The 20,173-nt window shown below is 43.2% G+C and overlaps 1 protein-coding gene across 3 annotated transcripts in view; it reads right to left on the reverse strand.

Moving 5' to 3' along the window:
- Window positions 1-20,173, reverse strand: part of Rabgef1 (RAB guanine nucleotide exchange factor 1) — a 56,585-nt gene that overhangs the window by 18,144 nt on the left and 18,268 nt on the right. Inside the window, exons 2-4 of one of the 3 annotated variants that reach the window (XM_004662614.3) lie at window positions 15,795-15,983; window positions 10,401-10,567; window positions 3,082-3,248 (exon numbers count right to left, since the gene is read on the reverse strand). In XM_004662614.3, coding sequence (XP_004662671.1) covers window positions 3,082-3,248; window positions 10,401-10,567; window positions 15,795-15,973 — 513 coding nt within the window. In that variant the 5' untranslated portion in view covers window positions 15,974-15,983. Of the gene's footprint in view, window positions 1-3,081; window positions 3,252-10,400; window positions 10,568-15,794; window positions 15,984-20,173 lie in introns of all 3 variants that reach the window. The other 2 variants (XM_045144204.1, XM_045144205.1) reach the window with 2 other exon arrangements.

The following is a 20,173-nucleotide window of genomic DNA, read 5'->3' on the forward strand; positions in this document are numbered from 1 at the left end:
CCAAAGGACCCAAGTTCAATTCCCCAGGATCCATGTAAGCCAGATGCACAAGATAATGCATGTGTCTGGAGATCATTTGCAGCAGCTGGTGGCCCTGGCACACCATTCTCTGTCTCTATATCTGCCTCTTCTCTCCCTCCCTTTCTGTCTCAAATAAAAACTTAAAAAAAAGAAAGAAAGAAAGAAAGAAAGAAAGAAAGAAAGAAAGAAAGAGAAAGAAAGAAAGAAAGAAAGAGAAATTTTGGATTAAAGACAAGAGTAAGGGGCAGGGAAATGGGAAGATAGCTCGTAGTTAAAGACACTTGTTTACAAAGCCTGCTGGCCCAGGTTTGATTCCTGGGTACCCACAGAAAGAAAAATGCAGAGTGTTATGTGGTAGTTTGAATATATGCACCCCATAGACTCAGATGTTTTATTAGAGCTTATAACCTGGGGTCTCCAGCCACCTAGCTAAAGGAGATGTCATTAGGGGCGGGTCCTGGGGATCCAGCCCAAAGACATACATAGGAGGGCAGTGTGAACTCTAGCAGAGCTCTGCTGGCTGCTTTCTGTGTCTGCAGGCTGTGCTTGTTTCTCTCTGTCTGAATCTGTGAAAGGCAGACAGCTTCTTCCACTGACGAAAATTCTGCTGGATCTATAAGCATGAAATAAATTCCTTTCTCCCATGAACTGTCTGGTTTAGACATTCATTTCAGCATTGTTGAACTGACTATGACATGGTGTGTGCATCTAACGTTCATTTGCAACAGTAAGAAGCCCTGGCTACCTACTGTCTCTTTCTTACTCTCCCCCTCTCCCTCCCTCTCTTCTCTCCTTCCCTCCCTCCCCCTTCTCTCAAGTAAATAAAAACTATTAAATTATTAAATATATAAATAAAAACAGAGATGTGGCTGGGCATGGTGTCACATAACTATAATCACAGCACTCAAGAGGCTGAGCAGAAGGATCATAAATTCAAGGCCAGCCTAGCTACACAGACTACATAGCCAGGCACTACCTCAAAAAAACAAACCAAGGGGGGAGGGAGAGAATTACCATGGGATATTGTTTACAATTACGAAAGCTGTCAATAAAAAAATAAAATAAAATTAGGGTTGGAAAGAATGGTTTAGTGGTTAAGCACCTGATTATGAAACCTGAGGACCCCAGTTCAAGGCTCAGTTCCCCAGGACTCATGTTAGCCAGATGCACAAGGGGGTGCATGTGTCTGGAGTCTGTTTGCAGCAGGAGACCCTGGCATACCCATTTTCTTTCTTTTTCTCTCTCTCTCTCTCTCTCTCTCAAAATAAATGTCTAAAAAAAAAAAGCAAAAACAGAGCTGGAGGGATGGCTCAGCAGTTAAGGTGTTTGCCTGCAAAGCCAAAGGACCCAGGTTCGTTTTGCCAGGACCCACGTTAGCCAGATGCACAGGGAGCGTGTGCGTCTGGAGTTCATTTGCAGTGGCTGGAGGCCCTGGCGCACCCATTTTCTCCCTATCTCTCTCTCTCTCTCTCCCTCTTTCTCTGTCAAATAAATAAATAAAAATATTTTTTTAAAAAGCAAAAATAGCAATGTGGTGGCTCATTCTTATAATCCCAACACTCAGGAGACTGAGGTAGTAGGACTGTTATTAGTGCAAAGCCAGCCTGTGCTACAGAGTAAGCTCCACATCAGCCTGGGCAGTGACACCCGCCCTCAAACACACACAGATACACACAACACACAAACAACAACAAAAACCCCACCAGGTATGATGGTACATGCCTGTAAACCTAACACTCTAGGGCTGGAGAGATGGCTTAGCGGTTAAGCGCTTGCCTGTGAAGCCTAAAGACTGCGGTTCGAGGCTTGGTTCCCCAGGTCCCAGGTTAGCCAGATGCACAAGGGGGCACACGCGTCTGGAGTTCGTTTGCAGAGGCTGGAAGCCCTGGCGTGCCCATTCTCTCTCTCTCTCCCTCTATCTGTCTTTCTCTCTGTGTCTGTCGCTCTCAAATAAATAAATTTAAAACAAAAAAAAACCTAACACTCTAAAGGTTGAGGCAAGAGGATCCAAAGCTCAAAACCAGCCTAGGTCCACAGTAAGACAGGTGTGAACCATTGGCAAAAATTCTAGCTACTGAGCTGTGTAACTCTGGGCAGGTTACTTATCCTCTGGCTCTCTATTTCCTTCATCTATAATAAAGAAACAGAAACTGGTAGCTGCTGTGATCTCTTTCAATATCTACATTTTTATCTGTCTTTGCCTAACCAAACAAGGAGAGGAATATTAAACATCAAAATAGAAAAAAAAACAGGCCAGGCGTGGTGGAACACACCTTTTTTTTTTTAAAAAAAAATTTTATTTATTTATTTATTTGAGAGTGACAGACACAGAGAGAAAGACAGATAGAGGGAGAGAGAGAGAATGGGCGCGCCAGGGCTTCCAGCCTCTGCAAACGAACTCCAGACGCGTGCGCCCCCTTGTGCATCTGGCTAACGTGGGACCTGGAGAACCGAGCCTCGAACCGGGGTCCTTAGGCTTCACAGGCAAGCGTTTAACCGCTAAGCCATCTCTCCAGCCCGGAACACACCTTTAATAGCAACACAGGAGACAGAGGTAGGAGGATCACCATGAGTTTGAGGCCACCCTGAGACTGAATTCCAGGTCAGCCTGAGCTAGAGCAAGACCCTGACTGAAAAGAAAGAAAAAGAGAGAGAGAGAGAGAAAGGGAGGGAGGAAGGAAGGAAGGAAGGAAAAGAAAGAAAGAAAGGGAGAGAAAGAAAAAGAAAAGCAAGCAGGCAGACAAACAGACTCTAATGTTCTTGCTATTAGTCAACAACTGAGACAAAGGTCTATTAGAGCAATTTACTTATTCTATTACAAGGTAACAAGACTGAGCTGTCAGAAGAACCCATTACTAAAGCTCATAATAAAATAGCTCTAGTCAGAAGTTCTAAGCAAAGGTCACATTCATGCACAGAGTAGCAGTGAAAAGGTACTAGCCCAGGAGTCAGGTGTTAACTAGGTTCAGAGGCTTTTCTTAGGTAAATAACACTTGTTTTTTGTCAAATAGAAATGAAAGATTATACCTCTGAATTTCTAAGTCCTTAGTCCCAACCTACCCTTTTGTAATGCATTCCTTCCAAAAAAATCTTGGTATGTTTATAGATTTCTTGGCCTGTCTTCTGGAAAGTCTTGAGGAATTCTATGAACTCCTTGGAGACTCTGTCCGTCTCAATGCTGGTTTGCCGGTTTACAGAAGGACTTGGAGCTTTGGCTTCCTGAATCTCTGCTGGGAACATTAAACACAGTAAGTTTTCTTACACTAAAGATCCACGCATGGAGTAACTTGAAGGATCTACTTTAAAGTTATTTGAATTATGCTTAATCAAACTTAAATTTAAATCACTTTATATTTAAACATTTGCACAAGTCTTCTTAAAATAAAAAAAAATCTACTTTAGGGCTGGAGAGATGAGTTAGCAGTTAAACCACTTGCCTGCAAAGCCTAATGACCTGAGTTTGATACCCCCAGTACCCATGTAAAGCCAGATTCACAAAGTGGCAAATGCATCTGGAGTTCATTTGCAGTAAATGGAGGCCCTGACACACTCATTGTCTCTCTTCTCTCTCTCTCTCTGCTTATAAATAAATAAAAATTAATAAAAAAAGAAAATCTACTTTACAAGTAGGAAGTACAAGTAGAAAACTATGAGCTAAAAGATATTCTTATTCAAATAAAAATTACTCATTAACTTTTTTTTTTTTTTCAAGGTAAGGTCTCTGGCCCAGGCTCACCTGGAATTCACTATGTAGTCTCAGAGTGGCCTCGATTTCATGGCAATTCTCATACCTCTGCCTCCCGAATGCTGGGATTAAAGGTGTGCGCCATCATGCCCAACTTCATTAACTTTTTTGTAGGCAAAATATACAATGCTATATCATTAATTCTAAAATGGCACCCTATACTCCACCTAACTTTCTCAAAGTTGCCTGAGTCTATAGCTGGTCAACAAGTAAAATGACAGTCAAAGTACAAATGTTGACAGCTTTTCCAAATCTCACTTTATTTTCCATGAAGATGAAACCAATGTGTGTATATAAAAGCCTAATTGTTTTCCCACCATTCATTTTTCAAGTCATACTGCTCAAAATAGAAATGCATCCAAGCAGGGTGTGGTAGCCAAGGCCAGTCACCCCAGCTACTTGGGAGACTGAGGTAGAAGGATCATGAGTTCTAATACAGCCTTGACTATACAGCAAGATTCTGTTTCAAATAGGGGAGGGGGGATGGAAAACACCCAACATGAATGAACTTCTGAAAACACACATCAAAGAGCTGAGAGAAAAAGCAACGTGCTGTCCAACTGGGTGTGTAACTGTTCCATCTTTAAATAAAGACCACAGTGACAGGACTTCTACAGAACAGACAAGAGAAACAAGCAGCAAAGGCTTTCAGAGGTAAGATTGTCACTTGGCCTCTGATCATACTCCAAACTATCTAAGCTTAAGCTGTGTTTTAGAGAGAATAAATATCACAAAGAAAGTATCCCATAGCCATACAATTTCTTTATATATAACACAACACACAGAGAGAGATAAATAAAAAGAAAAACATCTGTTTTCCTACAATGACAGGATCACATTCCTTCATTCAGGTGTTTCGTCCTCAGTAAGCAAGAAAGGTAGTGTTGAACAGCCAGTGAGATTAAGTTTGTGAAATTTGTGAAGAAAGGAAAATGGAAAAAAACGGTGTATCTACATTACAGCTGTAAGACTGGCTGGGGTCCAAAAGGCAAATGCTTTCTAATCAACTCAACTCACCTGGAGAAACAAAGCTTGTATTTCAAGTACATCCAGTAACCACAGTGAGGTAATAAGCTTTCCATACCCCGGTGTAAACAGCTTAGAATGCCTTCCCAAGCAGGGTGTGGTGGGTACATGCCTGTGATCTCATCACCCAGAGGTGGAAGCAGGAGAATTAAATCAAGGTATCCTTGCTACACTGAGTTCAAGGCCAGCCTGGTGCATGAGACCCTGTCTCAAAAAAAAAAAAAAAGGCTGAGCATGGTGGGACATGCTTTTAATCCCAGCACTCCAGAGGTAGGAGAATCGACGTGAGTTCGAGGCCACCCTGAATCCCAGATCAGCTTGGGCTAGTGGGAGACCTTACCTCAAAAAAAGAAAGAAAAGAAAGAAAAACGGAGCCAGGCGTGGTGGCACATGCCTTTAATCCCAGCACTCAAGAGGTAGAGGTAGGAGGATCACCATGAGTTCGAGGCCACCCTGACACTACATGGTGAGTTCAGGTCAGCTTGGGCTAGAGCGAGACCCTACCTTGAAAAACCAAAACAAAACAAAAAAATTCAATCAATAAAACTATATCAGTTTGGAGTGTATTTTTTTGTTTGTTTTGTTTTTTGAGGTAGGGTCTCACCCTAGTCCAGGCTGACCTGGAATTCACTCTGTAGTCTCAGGGTGGCCTTAAACTCATAGCAGTCCTCCTACCTCTAAGTTTTTGTTTTTTACCTACTATGTAAGACTGTCAAATACTGTACCAAATCAAATCTCGGGTATACAAGGTAGCCTGTGGAAGGAAACCTTCACCAATTGTATTTGAATAGTTATGGAAGAATAAAGATAACCTAGAATGTACATGAAGTAAGGCATAAGGACTCATGCCTGTAATTCTAGCACTCAAGAGGCTGAGGCAGGGCTGCTTCGAGTTCAAGGCTAGCCTGGGCTACAAAGTGAAACTTTTTATCATGCTGTAAGATGACTGACACCATATCTAGCCTTGTAAAAACATATTTTATATCTTAAATATAAAAATGTACCAAAATTCTCAAATCATCTAACAACAGGACAGCTTTATAATAGAGTATCATGGTTCTTCTGTCGTTAATGAGGACAAAAAGCAGACAGTCTGAAGAATTGAAATATATTTGATCTCTGTCCTCAGGTTCCTGGCAGAGCTCCTTACAAGTCCCTTTCAATCATACCTTAGCTTACACTAATAAAGTGACATGGGCCCCAAGACTGCTTCAGGACAAGAGCTAGTCAGCAGAAGAGCCAGCCCTGTGACCAGGGGTTTCCAATGCCCACAACCTGAAGACAAAGCCAAATATATCAAAAACTGGCAAAGTGAACACATATTTCAGGTAAAGGGGTGTAACAGAAAAAACTTAAACCAGGAGTTGGGGAGCTAAATTCTAACACACCAATTCACTATATGACTTTGGGTAAATCAGTTTATGGATTTTCATGTTATCATTTATAAAATAAGGCATCTAGAACACGTGGTTTTATATTTTCCTACTACTTCATCTGTTGTAATAAGCATACACCACTTCACTGTATGTTATAAATTCATAAGGTTAATGAATCTTCACAAAGCAGGAGAAGGAATTCCAGCTAAGTGAGAAAGGATGGCTTTGATTGCTGCCCTTGCACTCCTGATCAGCACAGACTACCCACCAGGAGAACCACCTGCACTTACACTAACTGACACCCACTACACACTGCATGTGTCAGGATCAATGCTAAGCTTCTTACACACATCACTCATTTAATCCTCATCGTATGCCTCTGACAAGTGTTGTCTATCCCTGGTAAGAACAGAGCTTAGGGATTATCTTACCAAGGTCACATAGCTAGAAAATAGCAGAGCTGGGACTCAAGCAGAAGTGAATCCAAAGTCTATGCCTTTTGCCAATTTAGTACAAAACTGCCTAGCAAATACTGGAGCCAACTCCTTTCTTGCTTTACCTTCAGCAGGTACTTTTTATTCTCCTTATTTAGTATTTAAAAAAAAAAAAATTAGCTGGAGAAATGGCTCAGAGGTTAAGGCATTGGTCTACAAAGCCTAATGACCTGGGTTTGGTTCCCCAATACCCACTTTAAAGCCAGATGAACAGAGTAGTATATACATCTGGAGTTCGTTTGCAGTGGCTAGAGGCCCTGGTGTGGCCAGTCTCTCTGTTTCAGTCTCCCCCTCCTCCATCCCTCTGCTTGAAAATAATTAAAAAAAAAAAAAACTACATAGGACAGCTAACCAAAAATCAACTTTAGCCGGGTGTGGTGGCGCATACCTTTAATCCCAGCACTCGGGAGCCAGAGGTAGGAGGATCACCGTGAGTTCGAGGCCACCCTGAGACTGCATAGTGAATTCCAGGTCAGCCTGGACTAGAGCAAAACCCTACCTCGAAAGAAAAAAAAAAAAAAAAAACTTTAAACTAATCATGTGAATGGAGTATTATTTAAAGGTGTGCATTTTTTGTCGTTGATGGTGGTGAAGACGGCTTCTGAGAGTCTTCTTATGTTGCCCAGGCTGCTCTAGAATTCCTGGGCTCAAGTAATCCCACCTTGCCTTCCTAAGCAACTAACACTACAGGCATGTACCACCACACCCAGCTAAATTTGTATACTTTTAAGAGAAGTACAACCATTTTTGGCTATAAACAATATTCTTTTTTTTTAAATTTATTTATTTATTTGAGAGCGACAGACACAGAGAGAAAGACAGATAGAGGGAGAGAGAGAGAATGGGCGCGCCAGGGCAAAAATTCCAGCCTCTGCAAACGAACTCCAGACGCGTGCGCCCCCCTTGTGCATCTGGCTAACGTGGGACCTGGGGAACCGAGCCTCGAACCGGGGTCCTTAGGCTTCACAGGCAAGCACTTAACCACTAAGCCATATCTCCAGCCCAACAATATTCTTTTAGTAAAACAAAAGAGCACTGGTCATTATATCGGGAAGACCAGAAAGAATCTTAAGAAGTGCTTAAGATATGATGGAGAATGGAATTTCAAAGGAGAACGTGGGGGGGGGGAGTTAACATGGGATATTTTTTTATAATCATGGAAAATGCTAATAAAAATTAAAAAAAAAAACAAAACAGAAGTGCTTAAGGCCACCCTGAGACTACATAGTAATTCCAGCTCAGCCTGGGCTAAAGCGAGAGTGAGACCCTACCTCAAAAAACCACCAAAAAAAAAGAAGCTTAAGATAACCTGGGGTGACATAAGCCACAAAAAAAGGTGTTCTGAGGAAACAGCTCTCCAGACAGCATCAGTGCTGACTCCCAGTCTCTCACCATTTCAAATCAACTAACTTTTTAATATTTTTATTTATTTATGAAAACACAGAGAGGGAGGAAGGTAGGAGGAATAGAGAGAGAGAGAGAGAGAGAGAGAGAATGGGTGTCATGGCCTTCTGCCACTGCAAATGACCTCCAAATGCATGTGCCACTTGTGCATCTGGCTTTACGTGGGTACTAGGGAATTGAACCTAGGCCTTCAGGCTTGGCAACCAAACACCTTTAACCACTGAGTCATCTCTCTAACCCTAACTCTTTTTTGTTTGTTTATTTTCAAGGTAGGGTCTCACTCTAGCTCAGGCTGACCTGGAATTCACTATGTAGTCTCAGAATAGCCTTAAACTCATGGCAATCCCCCTACCTCTGCCTCCCAAGTGCTGAGATTAAAGTTGTGTACCACCACACCTGCCCTAACTCTTGAGAACCAACATCAAGGCTTAAAGGCTGAGACCCAGGGCTGGAGAGACGGCTTAGATGCTAGCTAGGATGCTTGCTGGCAAAGCTAAAGGACCCAGGTTCAATTTCCCAGTACCCATGTAAAGCCAGATGCACAAGGTAGCACATGTGTCTTGAGTTCATTTGCAGTGGTTAGAGGCCCTGGTGCAACCATTCTCTCTTTCTCTTATGTTCTTCTCTCTTCTTCTTCTCACAAATAAATTTTTTAAAAGCCGGGTGTGGTGGCTCACTCCTTTAATCCCAGCACTTGGAAGGCAGAGGTAGGAATGCTGTAAATTCAAGGCCACCCTGAGACTACAGAGTGAATTCCAGGTCAGCCTAGGCTAGAGTGAAACCCTACCTCAAAGGGAACAAAAAAAAAAAAAAAGACTGAGACACATCAGATTGTTCATTGCCTCACACTAGGCCATTTAACTAGCCTGTCTGATCACTGTAAAAACACGTATGACTTTAATGCATAGCATTTCAGTCAGTAGATGAATAAGACCATGTACATATAACTCTAAGCACTAGAAATACCCAGTATGAATCACACACCCCCCACAAGCCAAAGTGAGCCTCTTCCAATCTCTCTAATTTCCTATGGCACAGCTATCAGAGAAAAAACCTCTTATATGACATTAAAGCCTAGAAACAGCCCTTCTAATAAGCTACAGTGAAGGAACTACACAAAGGAAAACATGGATCCAAACAACAAAGGCATAAAAAGGAAAAAACATAGCAACCAACCAGTCATTCATATGGGATCAGTGGTTGGGTGCTTGTTTGTTGATTATAAAATCAACAAGGGGCTGGAGAGATAGCAATCATATGCCTGTGAAGCCTAAGCACCCAGATTCAATTCTCCCGGTCCCACGTAAGCCAGATGAACATGGTGGCACATGTGTGTTAAATTCACTGGCAGTGGCTAGAGGTCCTGGCGCACCCATTCTCTCCTCCTCTCCCCCCCCCTTCTCTCTGTTTCTAATAAATAATAAGGAAGAAAGGAGGGAGGGAGGGAAGGAAAGAAAGAGCGAGCTAGCTGAAGAGATGGCTCACTGGTTAAGTGCTTGCCTGTGAAGCCTAAGGACCCCGCTTTGAGGCTCGATTCCCCAGGACCCACGTAAACCAGATGCACAAGGGGGTGCATGCATCTGGAGTTCTTTTGCAGTGGCTAGAGGCCCTGGCATGCCCATTTTCACTCTATCTCTCTATCTCTCTCTCTGTCTGCCTGTTGCCCTCAAATAAATAAAAAGAAAGAAAAATGAATCTTTAAAAAAAATCAAGAAGGGGCTGATTATAAAATTAATAAGTTTAAGCCAGGTGTGGTGGCACACGCCTTTAATCCTAGCAGAGGTAGGAGGATCACCACGAGTCCAAGGCCACCCTGAGGCTACACAGTGAATTCCAGGTTAGCCAGAGCTAGAGCAAGACCCTACCTCGGAGAAAAAAAAAAAATAACAAGTTTGAGGGGCTGGCCTCATACTCGCAAAGTAGCTATAGATGACCTTGAACTCCTGATCCTCCTACACCAACCTCCTGAATGCTAGGATTACAGGTATGCACTACCATGCCTGGTTTGCGCAGTGCTGGAGATCAAACCTAGAGTTTTGGTTATGTGATGCAAGCACTCTACCAAATCCCCAGCCCCAGGAATGGAGTTTCTTATAAACAAAAGCACCATAGTTCAGTTTTCTTTATTTCTCCTATAGAATTAACAGTGTCTAAAACGCTATGTCCTCCAATCAAAAAGAATACTATTTTCATAGACTTTCTGGCCATCAAAGTGATTTTGGTTTCAAATCTGGGCTGCTACTAAGAGCTTACATAAACTGGATTGTGGACGTACTCTGCATTCTTCTCACTCAGGCATGGTACAGAAACAAAGAACATCAGGAAGTTACTTACCCTTCTTGGATCCAACTCTGGAAGAAGCACTGAAGAACTTCTTTACTGTGGTAACCTTGCGTGTCTTCTCATTGGTTTTCTTCTCTTCAAACTTGGAAAATGTGAGGGACTGGGCCCCTTGGCTGCTATGACTGCTGGCAAAGGCCTCTTCCTCCTCCCGCTGAAGTCTGGAAGTTAAGATGAGATTGTGAATGATTTGGATATCCTCCAAGCTTTCCTGTGTCAAAGGTTTTCACTCGATTGACTGAGGAAACTCTAAAAATTTTATAATCAGAAGCTAAACACGCTAAGTAGGTGTGAGGTCTCTCTGGTAGGCAGAGAATAAAAACTGTCTCACTGCCGTGACAAATTTCAAATGAGTAGGCTCAATCTCCACTATCTGAAAATAAATAAATAAATAAAGGCTTGATAGCTCACACCTATAACCTCAGCACTTGTGAGGCTGAAGCAGGAGGATCAAATATCATTTTAAAAAAGTATCACCTGTTGGCTGAAGAGATGGCTCAGCAGTTAAAGGTACATGCTTGCCAAGTCTACCAGCAAGGGTTCAGTTTGCCAGTACCCATGTAAAGCCAGATATACAAACTGGCGCATGCATCTGGACTTTGTTTGCAGAAGCAAGAGGCCCTGGAAAACCCATACTCACTCTCACTTTCTCACTCTCTCTTAAAAAATATTTAAAAATTTTTAAAAGGATCACCCAGGGATATAACAGTGGTAGAGCGTCCTACTATTTCCCAGTGAGAGAAGGGGAGGGAGGAGGGAAGAGCTGGTCATGGTAGCACACACCTTTAATCCCAGCACTCAGGAGGCTAAGGTAGGAGTGAGTTTGAGGCCAGCCTTAGACTAATTCCAGGTCAGCCTGGGCTAAAGCCAAACTCTACTTAGGAAAAAAAATGGGGGTGGGTGGGACTGGAGAGATGGCTCAGCAGTTGTTTGATGGATTGCATTGGAGTCCCCAGATGCACAAAATAGCACAAGCATCTGCAGTTCATTTGCAGAGGTTGGAATTGTTGGTATGCCCATACACATTCTTTCTCTGTCTGCTTTCTTTGACTTTTTTTTTCCCCCTCTCTCTCTCTCAAATTAATAATTTTATTTTAAAAAGCAGGGGTGGGGGAGAGGGCTGGAGGGATGGCTTAGCAATTAAGACATTTTCCTGCAAAGCCAAAGGATCCAGGTTCAATTTCCCAGGACCCACGTTAGCCAGATGCACAAGGGGGCGCATGCATCTGGAGCTTGTTTGCTGTGTCTGGAAGTCCTGGGGCGCCCACTTTCTCTCTCTCCCTTTTTCTCTGTCAAATAAATAAATAAAAGTAAAAAAAAAAAAAATTTTTTAAAAAGGGGGAGGGCAAATCTAGTCCTAACAAACTCAAGATTGGAATAGAGAAAGAGCTACCAAATAATCACCATATAATGGGACAGTTCCTAAAGTCAAGAGCAGAAACCAAAGGCTGAGAGAAGACAGGAAAGCACTAAATCAGCTTGGGGTAGTCTGAAGAAGCTTTACACTGACATCTGAGGCAGATTCTAAAGAATGACTAGGAATCACCTAAGGGAAAGGATATTCCCAGATGAAACTACAGATAGGAAATGTGGTTTGCTGCCAGGTGTGGTGAGCCATGCCTATCATCCCATCACTCAGGAGGCAGAGGCAGGAGGATCACCATAAATGATCACAGAGTTACAGGTCAGCCAGGGCTCCACAGAAGTTCACACTGGCCAGAGCACTAATGGTGTGGACTATAACTGAATATAGGGAAGGATTCACATGGTAAGGAACCTGACTACTACTAAACCCACTGTTATATTGGAATTCAAGATGAGACAGGGAATCAAGGAAAATTATAAACCCAGCCAAGCGTGTTGGTGCCTTTAAGTCCAGCCCTCAAGAAGCAGAAGTAGGAGGATCACGGTAAGTTCGAGGCCACCATTACACTACACAGTGAATTCCAGGTTAGCCTGGGCTAGAGTGAAACCCTACCTCAAAATAAAAAGATAACTATAAACCCAAAAAGTAGCTGGGCGTGGAGGTGCACTCAGGAGGCAGAGAGGTAGGAGGATTGCCATGAGTTTGAGGCCACCCTGAGACTCCATAGAGAATTCCAGGTCAGCCTAGGCTAAAGCGAGACCCTACCTCAAAAAACAAAACAAAAGCCCAAAAAGCTACAGATTTTGAAACTGTGCTTTAGAAATATAATGCAAGAGAAGTGTGAAAACATGAGGGAAAGAAGGAAAGAGTAGACAGAATCAGTAAGACACTTGCTTGCAAAGCCTGATGGTTCAATTCGACACATGCACCTGGAATTCATTTGCAGTGGTCAGAGGTCTTGGAGTGCCCAGAGGCATGAGGCACCAGGTATGATCCCTAACTCTGCCCCCTGTCCCAGCACAGAGTAAATTACAAAAGGTTAAGGGTCTGGAGGGCATGACCAGAAAGGACAAAACCCAAACAACTTTTCTGAGCTACAGTAAGTAGACTTGCCTAAATGGATGTGGGCAGTAAAGAGGTGAAGGAACAGTTAAGAACAATTACAAGAAGGGATAAAATTATCTGACAAAGAAGCAAGGCTAGTTTGGGAGAGTTTGGAAGTGGGAAGAAAAGTAAACAAAAGCAATTCATCTGGCTCTGGGTCAGCCAGAGCAGTGATGTATCTATAAAAATCTCAGGCACTACCTATAGAACAATAATGCTCAGAGTGCAATCCCCAGACCTCAGCAGCATCACCTGGGAAGTTGTTGGGAATGAAAATTCTCTGTTTTCACTCCCAACCCACTAAAATCAGCTAAAATGCAGCAGCCTTTGTTTTTCAGGTTCCCCAGGTGTTTGTAATGCCCTTTCAAGCCTACAGCACCTCAGGTTGACATTAGGTTGGTTGCAGGTGAGAAAGAGAAACAAACCTCACAGTTCTAGGATGGAGAAGGAGTACACAGAAGTTAATATAATATTAGAGTGCTATGAAGATGGCTCTGCAGTTAAAGGTACTTGCTTGCAAAGCCTTCCAGCTGGGGTTAAATTACCAAGCTACATAAGCTGGACACAAAAAGTGACATAAGCCCTTGGCATGTGCTTCCAGTGGCAAGAGGCCCAGGTGCACACAAGCACATATGTAAATAAATAACTTTAAAAATATTTTCATTGTCGGGTGTGGTGGCGCACGCCTTTAATCCCAGCACTCGGGAGGCAGAGGTAGGAGGATTGCCATGAGTTCAAGGCCACCCTGAGACAACAGAGTTACTGCCAGGTCAGCCTGGACCAGAGTGAGAACCTACCTTGAAATACCCCCCCAAAAAAATATTTTCATTATTTATGTGCAAGCAGAGAGGAAGCAGAGGGGAAGAAAAGATAAAGAGAGAGAGAAAGAAAAAGAATGGGCACATCAAGGCCTCTGGCCACTGCAAATGAATTCCAGATGCATGTGGCTACTGGGTAACTGAACCCAGTATCAGGCTTTGCAAGCAAGCATCTTTAACCGACAAGCCATTTCTCCAAGCCCCAATAAAAAAATTTTTTAAAAAGAAAAGCTGGGGGCTGGAGAGATGGCTTAGCAGTTTAGTGCTTGCCTGTGAAGCCTAAGGACCCCAGTTCGAGGCTCCATTCTCCAGGACCCATATAAGCCAGAAGCACAAGGGCGTGCACGCACCTGAAGTTCGTTTGCATCGACTGGAGGCCCTGGTGCAGCCATTCTCTCTCTCTATCTGCCTCTTTCTCTCTCTGTCTTTTCGCTCTCAAATAAATAAATAAATAATATGTTTAAAAAGAAGAAAAGCTGTCCAGGCATAGTGGTGCATGCCTTGAGTCCCAGCACTCAGGAGGCCAAAGTAGGAGGAGCACTTTGAGTCTGAGGCCACTGTGAGACTACACAGTGAATTCTAGGTCAGCCTGGGCCAGAGTAAGACCCTACCTTGAAAAAAACAAAAGAAAAAAAAGATATTGGGCTGGGGATGTGGTCAGGCATAGATACTTGCCTAACATATGTGAGACCTTAAATTCAAACCCCAGTACCACCAAAAACAGAAAGAGATTGGTTCATGGAAAAGGAAGAAAGCTAAAGGAGTTTGTGAAAGAGGCTCAGACACAGATTATCAGCATGACCATGGGACACCATAGGAAATAGTAACACATTATATCTGGACTTTCTCCAGTAACTGACACAGGCCCTGAAAGTAGAGTGTGTCTCAGATGCTGACTAGCTAGACTTTCTTCTGTTGAGGCAGTATCCTCCAGCAAAGGATTAACATTACAGCACTTGATTAGTCTCTATGGGTATTGTTTGTTTGTTCATTTGTTTTTTCCCAAGGTAGGGTCTGACCTGGAATTCATTATGTAGTCTCTGGGTGACATCAAACTCACAGTGATCTCCCCATCTCTGCCTCCTGAGTGTGCTGGGATTAAAGGCATGTGCCACCAGGTGCAGCTAGTGTTTGCAGCATTCGGTCTTGGAATATTTAGCATAATCTTATTTGTAAACAACGCACACTACATTTTGGGGTTTTGTTTTTTTCCCCACGGTAGGGTCTCACTCTAGCCCAGGCTGAGCTGGAACTCACTCTATAACCTTAGTCTTGCCTTGAACTCACAACAATCCTAATATCTCTGCCTCCCTAGTGCTGGGATTAAAGGCATGTGCCATCATGCCCAGCTTGACTATCTCTATTTTTTTTATATTTTATATTTAAAATTTTTTTGTTTATTTTTATTTCTTTATTTGATAACAGCAGAGAGAGAGAAAGAATGGTCATGCCAGAACCTCCAGCCACTGCAACTGAACTCCAGATGCGTGCACCCCCTTGTGCATCTGGCTAACGTGGGTCCTGGGGAATCGAGCCTCAAACTGGGGTCCTTAGGCTTCACAGGCAAAAGCTTAACCACTAAGCCATCTCTCCAGATCTTGACTATCTCTATTTTAAAGGAAGAGTTAAATATCTGCCATGAAAGGACCATATATACAGATCCACCAAGTTTCCATCAACGTGTGTTTTATCATTGTGCTGTGTGCCTTCCATGCTGGATACATCACAAGAATGAGAGAAGTCATGCTTGTCATGGTTGCCAGCCTTGTGCCAGATCCTGTGCCAGCATACCATGAACGTTCCCTCATCTAATCTTCATCATGAAGTATGCTATGCTGTCGCCATTCTACTCCCTGGAAGCATGCTGACCAATGAGATATCTAAGACTAATGCTTCTGCAATGTACAACAATCAGAAGTTTAACACAAACATAAGTTGCTGAAAGTGGTCCATTAAATGTTGACAAAGAAGAAACAAAATCCTCTTCCTACAAGCTGACCTCCTGGTAGCTCTCAGCAGAGGAGAAAATATCCCTAGACAATGATAAGACTCTGCCCTAGATCTCCCCTTACCTCCCAACCCAGCTAGTGAGGTCCTTACCGTTCTGCCAGCTCCCAGTCCTCTTGAATCTGCTTCTGCCTGGCCTTTTGGTACTCCTCCCTCCAGCACTTGGAGCAGAAACCCTGCCAGGCAGGGTTGCCGTAGTAACCACATCCTTTCTTGCATAGGAGCTCAGACTGATCCACATGAATTCCCCGTCGTTCAGACTTTAGGCTCATCTTCTCCCTGCTAACCAAGGAACAAATGAGAAAGTGATGAAAGTAAATTCACTATCATCCTGCTACTAAAACACAGAACTTATGAACCAAAATACATATAAGTCTATGATCTTCACGCATAAAGGAAGCAAGGAAATAAAGGAGGAGGGAAGAAAAAAGAAAGACTAAACATAACAAATCCCCAGCAGTCATATCAAAGACAGACATCATATCCCATATCAAAAATATAAGAAAAAACTAATACTGAATTAAACACCTAAAAATAAAGCTGAAATCCTTTAGAAGAAAGCCTTTTGATATTGGGTTTGGCAAGGAGTTCTTGGATATGGCGCCAAAAGTACAAGTAAGAAAAGCAAAAAATGGGACTTGAGAGATGGCTCAGTGGTTAAGGTGCTTGTGTGCAAAGTCTAAGGACCTGGGCTTGTTTCCCCAGGACCCACATAAAGCCAGATGCACAAGGTGACTCATGTGTCTGGAGTTCATTTGCAGTGGTTAGGTCCTGGCATGCCTATTTGTTCTTTTCTTTCTTCCTCTCTCTCTCTCTCTCTCTCTTGCTCGCTCACTCGCTCTCTCTATCTACATCTTTCTAATAAATAAATAAACAAAGTTAAGGAAACAAACCTTAAGTAAGATACTTCTCTAAGGAGACAGGCTAGGGCTAAAATCTGAAATGGTAACAAACTCCAAAGTTAGCTTTCTTCTCTACTTGACTCTCTTTGAACTTCTCTGTGTACAGCTTCATGACTGTATGGGAAGTGCTACCCAACAAGTTCCACTGAAGCCAGTATCCCACAGTTCTCATTCTTCCCAATAAACAAGGAGACTACAAACTGAGCAGAGACAGAGGCGACATTCCATAGCATGTGTGCAAGCAACCAACATGTAGGCAGGATCATGCCCTCCATAAAGCGATTAAAACACTTGCTCCACTCACACATTTACTCAGGGCGAACTGTGCCCAGACTTGAGCTACATGCCACCCATAATGCAAGAGAAAGACATGTCCTTGTTCTTATGAAGTTTGTGTCCAAAAACAAAGGCAAGCTGAAAAAAATGCAAGAGTATAAGAAAGTGCAGCTGAGTGTGGTGGCATATGCCTTTAACCCCAGCACTTGGGAGGCAGAGGGAGGAGGATCACCATGAGTTTGAGGCCACCCTGAGACTACATAGTGAGTTCCAGGTAAGCCTAGGCAAGAGCAAGACCCTACCTCAAAAATAAAAAAAATAAAAACAGGGGCCAGAAAACAGGGAGGAGGATGTTAAGGAATGGGTTAATTGCTTTTGGGGGTGGTACAGAACCTAAGAAACCTTGACTCAACCTAACAGACAACACCAGTATCAAAGAAGCTATAGAGCTACTCCTGGAGTCCTGAAGTCTCCTTTAGAAAGCCATTAATGACCTCCAACAAGAGCCTAAGGACCCTGGTTCAAGGCTCACTTCCCCAGAACCCACGTTAGCCAAATGCACAAGGGGCGCAAGCATCTGGAGTTCGTCTGCAGTGGCTGGAGGCCCTGGCGCACCATTTTTTTCTCTCTCTCTCAAATAAACAAATAAACAAAAAAAAAAGTTAAAAGAGTTCAAGGTCATCCTCACAACATACTAAGTCCAACTGTCCAGTCTGAGTTACATGAGACCCTGTCTCAAAAACATAAAGTCACAAAAACATGGAAATAGGAAAGAGAGGGGACAGAGAGAGACAGGAGAAAGAGGGCTGGAAGAATGGTTCAGCAGTTAAGGCACTTGCCTACAAAGCCTGAAGACCAGGGTTTCGTTCCTCAACCCACATAAAGCCAGGTCTGGAGTTAGTTTGCAGTGGCTAGAGGTCCAGGCACACCCCTCCTCACACACACCCCCTCTCTCATGCTCTCCCTCTGTGTGTGTGTGTGTGCATCTGCTTGCAAATTTTTTTTTTAAGTTTACAAGGAAAAGAGGGAGGGAGGGAGGGAGAGAAAAAGGGCTAGTGCACCTGCCTCCCAAGTGCTGGAATTACAGTTGTAAGCCTATGCCTGGTGCAAGGTAAAATTTTTAGAGAAGCAGAATATTGAAAGGACTAAGATTACACATTTATGAAATTTTTATTTTATTTGTTTTTGGTTTTTTGAGGTAGGGTCTCACTCTAGCCCAGGCTGACCTGGAATTCACAATGTAGTCTCAGGGTAGCCCTGAATTCATGGTGATCCTCCTACCTCTGCCTTCCAAATGCTAGGATTAAAGGCGTGTGCCACCATACCCGGCCATTTATGAAACTTCTAATGAAGTGGGGGTTAGCTAGCCTTTCAAGCTGCAGGAAAATCAAGAAGGAAATGAAATTTGAATACACAAACTGAAATTTCTACCTAGTTTTAAAAGGCCTCAGATGGACCAAAATAGAGGCAAAAAGAGAATAAAAAAATACAAAAATGATAATGAAGAGTTTTATTATATTCAGAAATAAGAGTAATGAAAAGACTGCTGGCCAGGCATGGTGGTGCACACCTTTAATCCCGGCACTCAGGAAGGAGGTAGAAGTAGGAAGATGGCTATGAGTTTGAGGCTAGTGTGGGACTACAGAGTGAATTCCAGGTTAGCCTGGGCTGGAATGAGACCCTACCTCAAAAAAACCTCTATAAACCGGTCATGGTGGTGCACACCTTTAATCTCAGCACTCAGGAGACAGAGGTAGGAGGATCACCGTGAGTTCAAAGCCACCCTGAGACTCCATAATGAATTCCAGGTCAGCCTGGGCTAGAGTGAGACCCTACCTCAAAAAAACAAAAAAGGGCTGGAGAGATGGCTTAGTGGTCAAACGCTTGCCTGTGAAGCCTAAGGACCCTGGTTTGAGGCTCAATCCCCCAGAACCCACCTAAGCCAGATGCACAAGGTGGTGTATGCAACTGGTGTTCATTTTCAGGCCGGAGGCCCTGGCGCTCCCATTCTCTATCTATCTGCCTCTTTCTCTGTCGCTCTCAAGTTAAAAAAATTAAAACAAAAAAAACTTTTTTTTGAGATGAGGGGGTCTCACTCTAAAGCCCAGATTGCTCTAATGTAGAGCAGACTGGCCTTGAACTATGCCAATCTACTGGCCTCAGTCTCCCAACGTGCTGGATTTCTAGGTGTGAGCCACCACTCCTAGCTAAAATTTTTGACATATACTTCCAAACTGGCCTGACAAAGTGGCTGTGATTTCCTACCTATAGAGTAAGAGAACAGACCTCCACATCTCATAAACATAGCACTATTAAACTTAAATTTTAACGATCAACAGTTATATCCACTTTATTGATATTTATTGGTGCAAATGCATTTTTTTCAAATAAATTAACCACTGATACTCTTTTTTTTTTTGGGGGGGGGCTTCAAGGTAGGGTCTCACTCTAGCCCAGGCTGTCCTGGAATTCACTATGTAGTCTCAGGGTGGCCTCGAACTCACAGCGATCCTCCTACCTCTGCCTCCCAAGGGCTGGGATTAAAGGTGTGCACCACCATGCCCAGCTCCACTGATACTCTTCATTCATGTTTCTACACCAGTATTGTTTTTCTTTCAATTTGTAGGCACTCTTTTTAAATGATTTAGTCCTCCACTATGTTACAAAAGTACCACTTAGCCGGGCATGGTGGTGCATGCCTTTAATCCCAGCCCTTGGGAGGCAGAGGTAGGAGGATCGCTGTGAGTTCGAGGCCACCCTGAGACTACATAGTGAATTCCAGGACAGCCTGGGCTAGAGTGAGACCCTACCTTGAAAAACCGAAAAAACCAAAAAACAACAACAACAACAAAAGTACCACTTATAAATTACATTCAGACAGTGTTTCAAATCTGTACAAGTTTTACCAAGTTTCCTATCACTAAAGATCACATCCAAAAGGAGTGTGTCATGCAGAGTCAATGTCAAATGTAAAGAAACAAAGGAGCTGGAGAGATGGCTTAGCAGTTAAGGCACTTGCCTGCAAAGCCAAAGGACCCAGGTAAGACAGATGCACAAGGTGTCACATGTATCTGGAGTTTATTTGCAGCGGCTGAAGGCTGTTACATGCCTATATTCTCCCTCTCTCAAATAAACAATTATTTTTAGGAGGAGAGAGGGAAAGATTTCAACACTAGTCTGCCCAAGTAACTCCAACAAGATGCCCAGCCCCATGAAGTCTGTCTGAGGTAGTCTCTTGAGCTGGAATGAGCAGAGCCAGCAGGGCAGCATTCTTAAGGAATGAGCTCTAGATAA

This window comes from Jaculus jaculus, chromosome 2 (genome assembly GCF_020740685.1).
Source record: "Jaculus jaculus isolate mJacJac1 chromosome 2, mJacJac1.mat.Y.cur, whole genome shotgun sequence".
NCBI lineage: Eukaryota > Metazoa > Chordata > Mammalia > Rodentia > Dipodidae > Jaculus > Jaculus jaculus.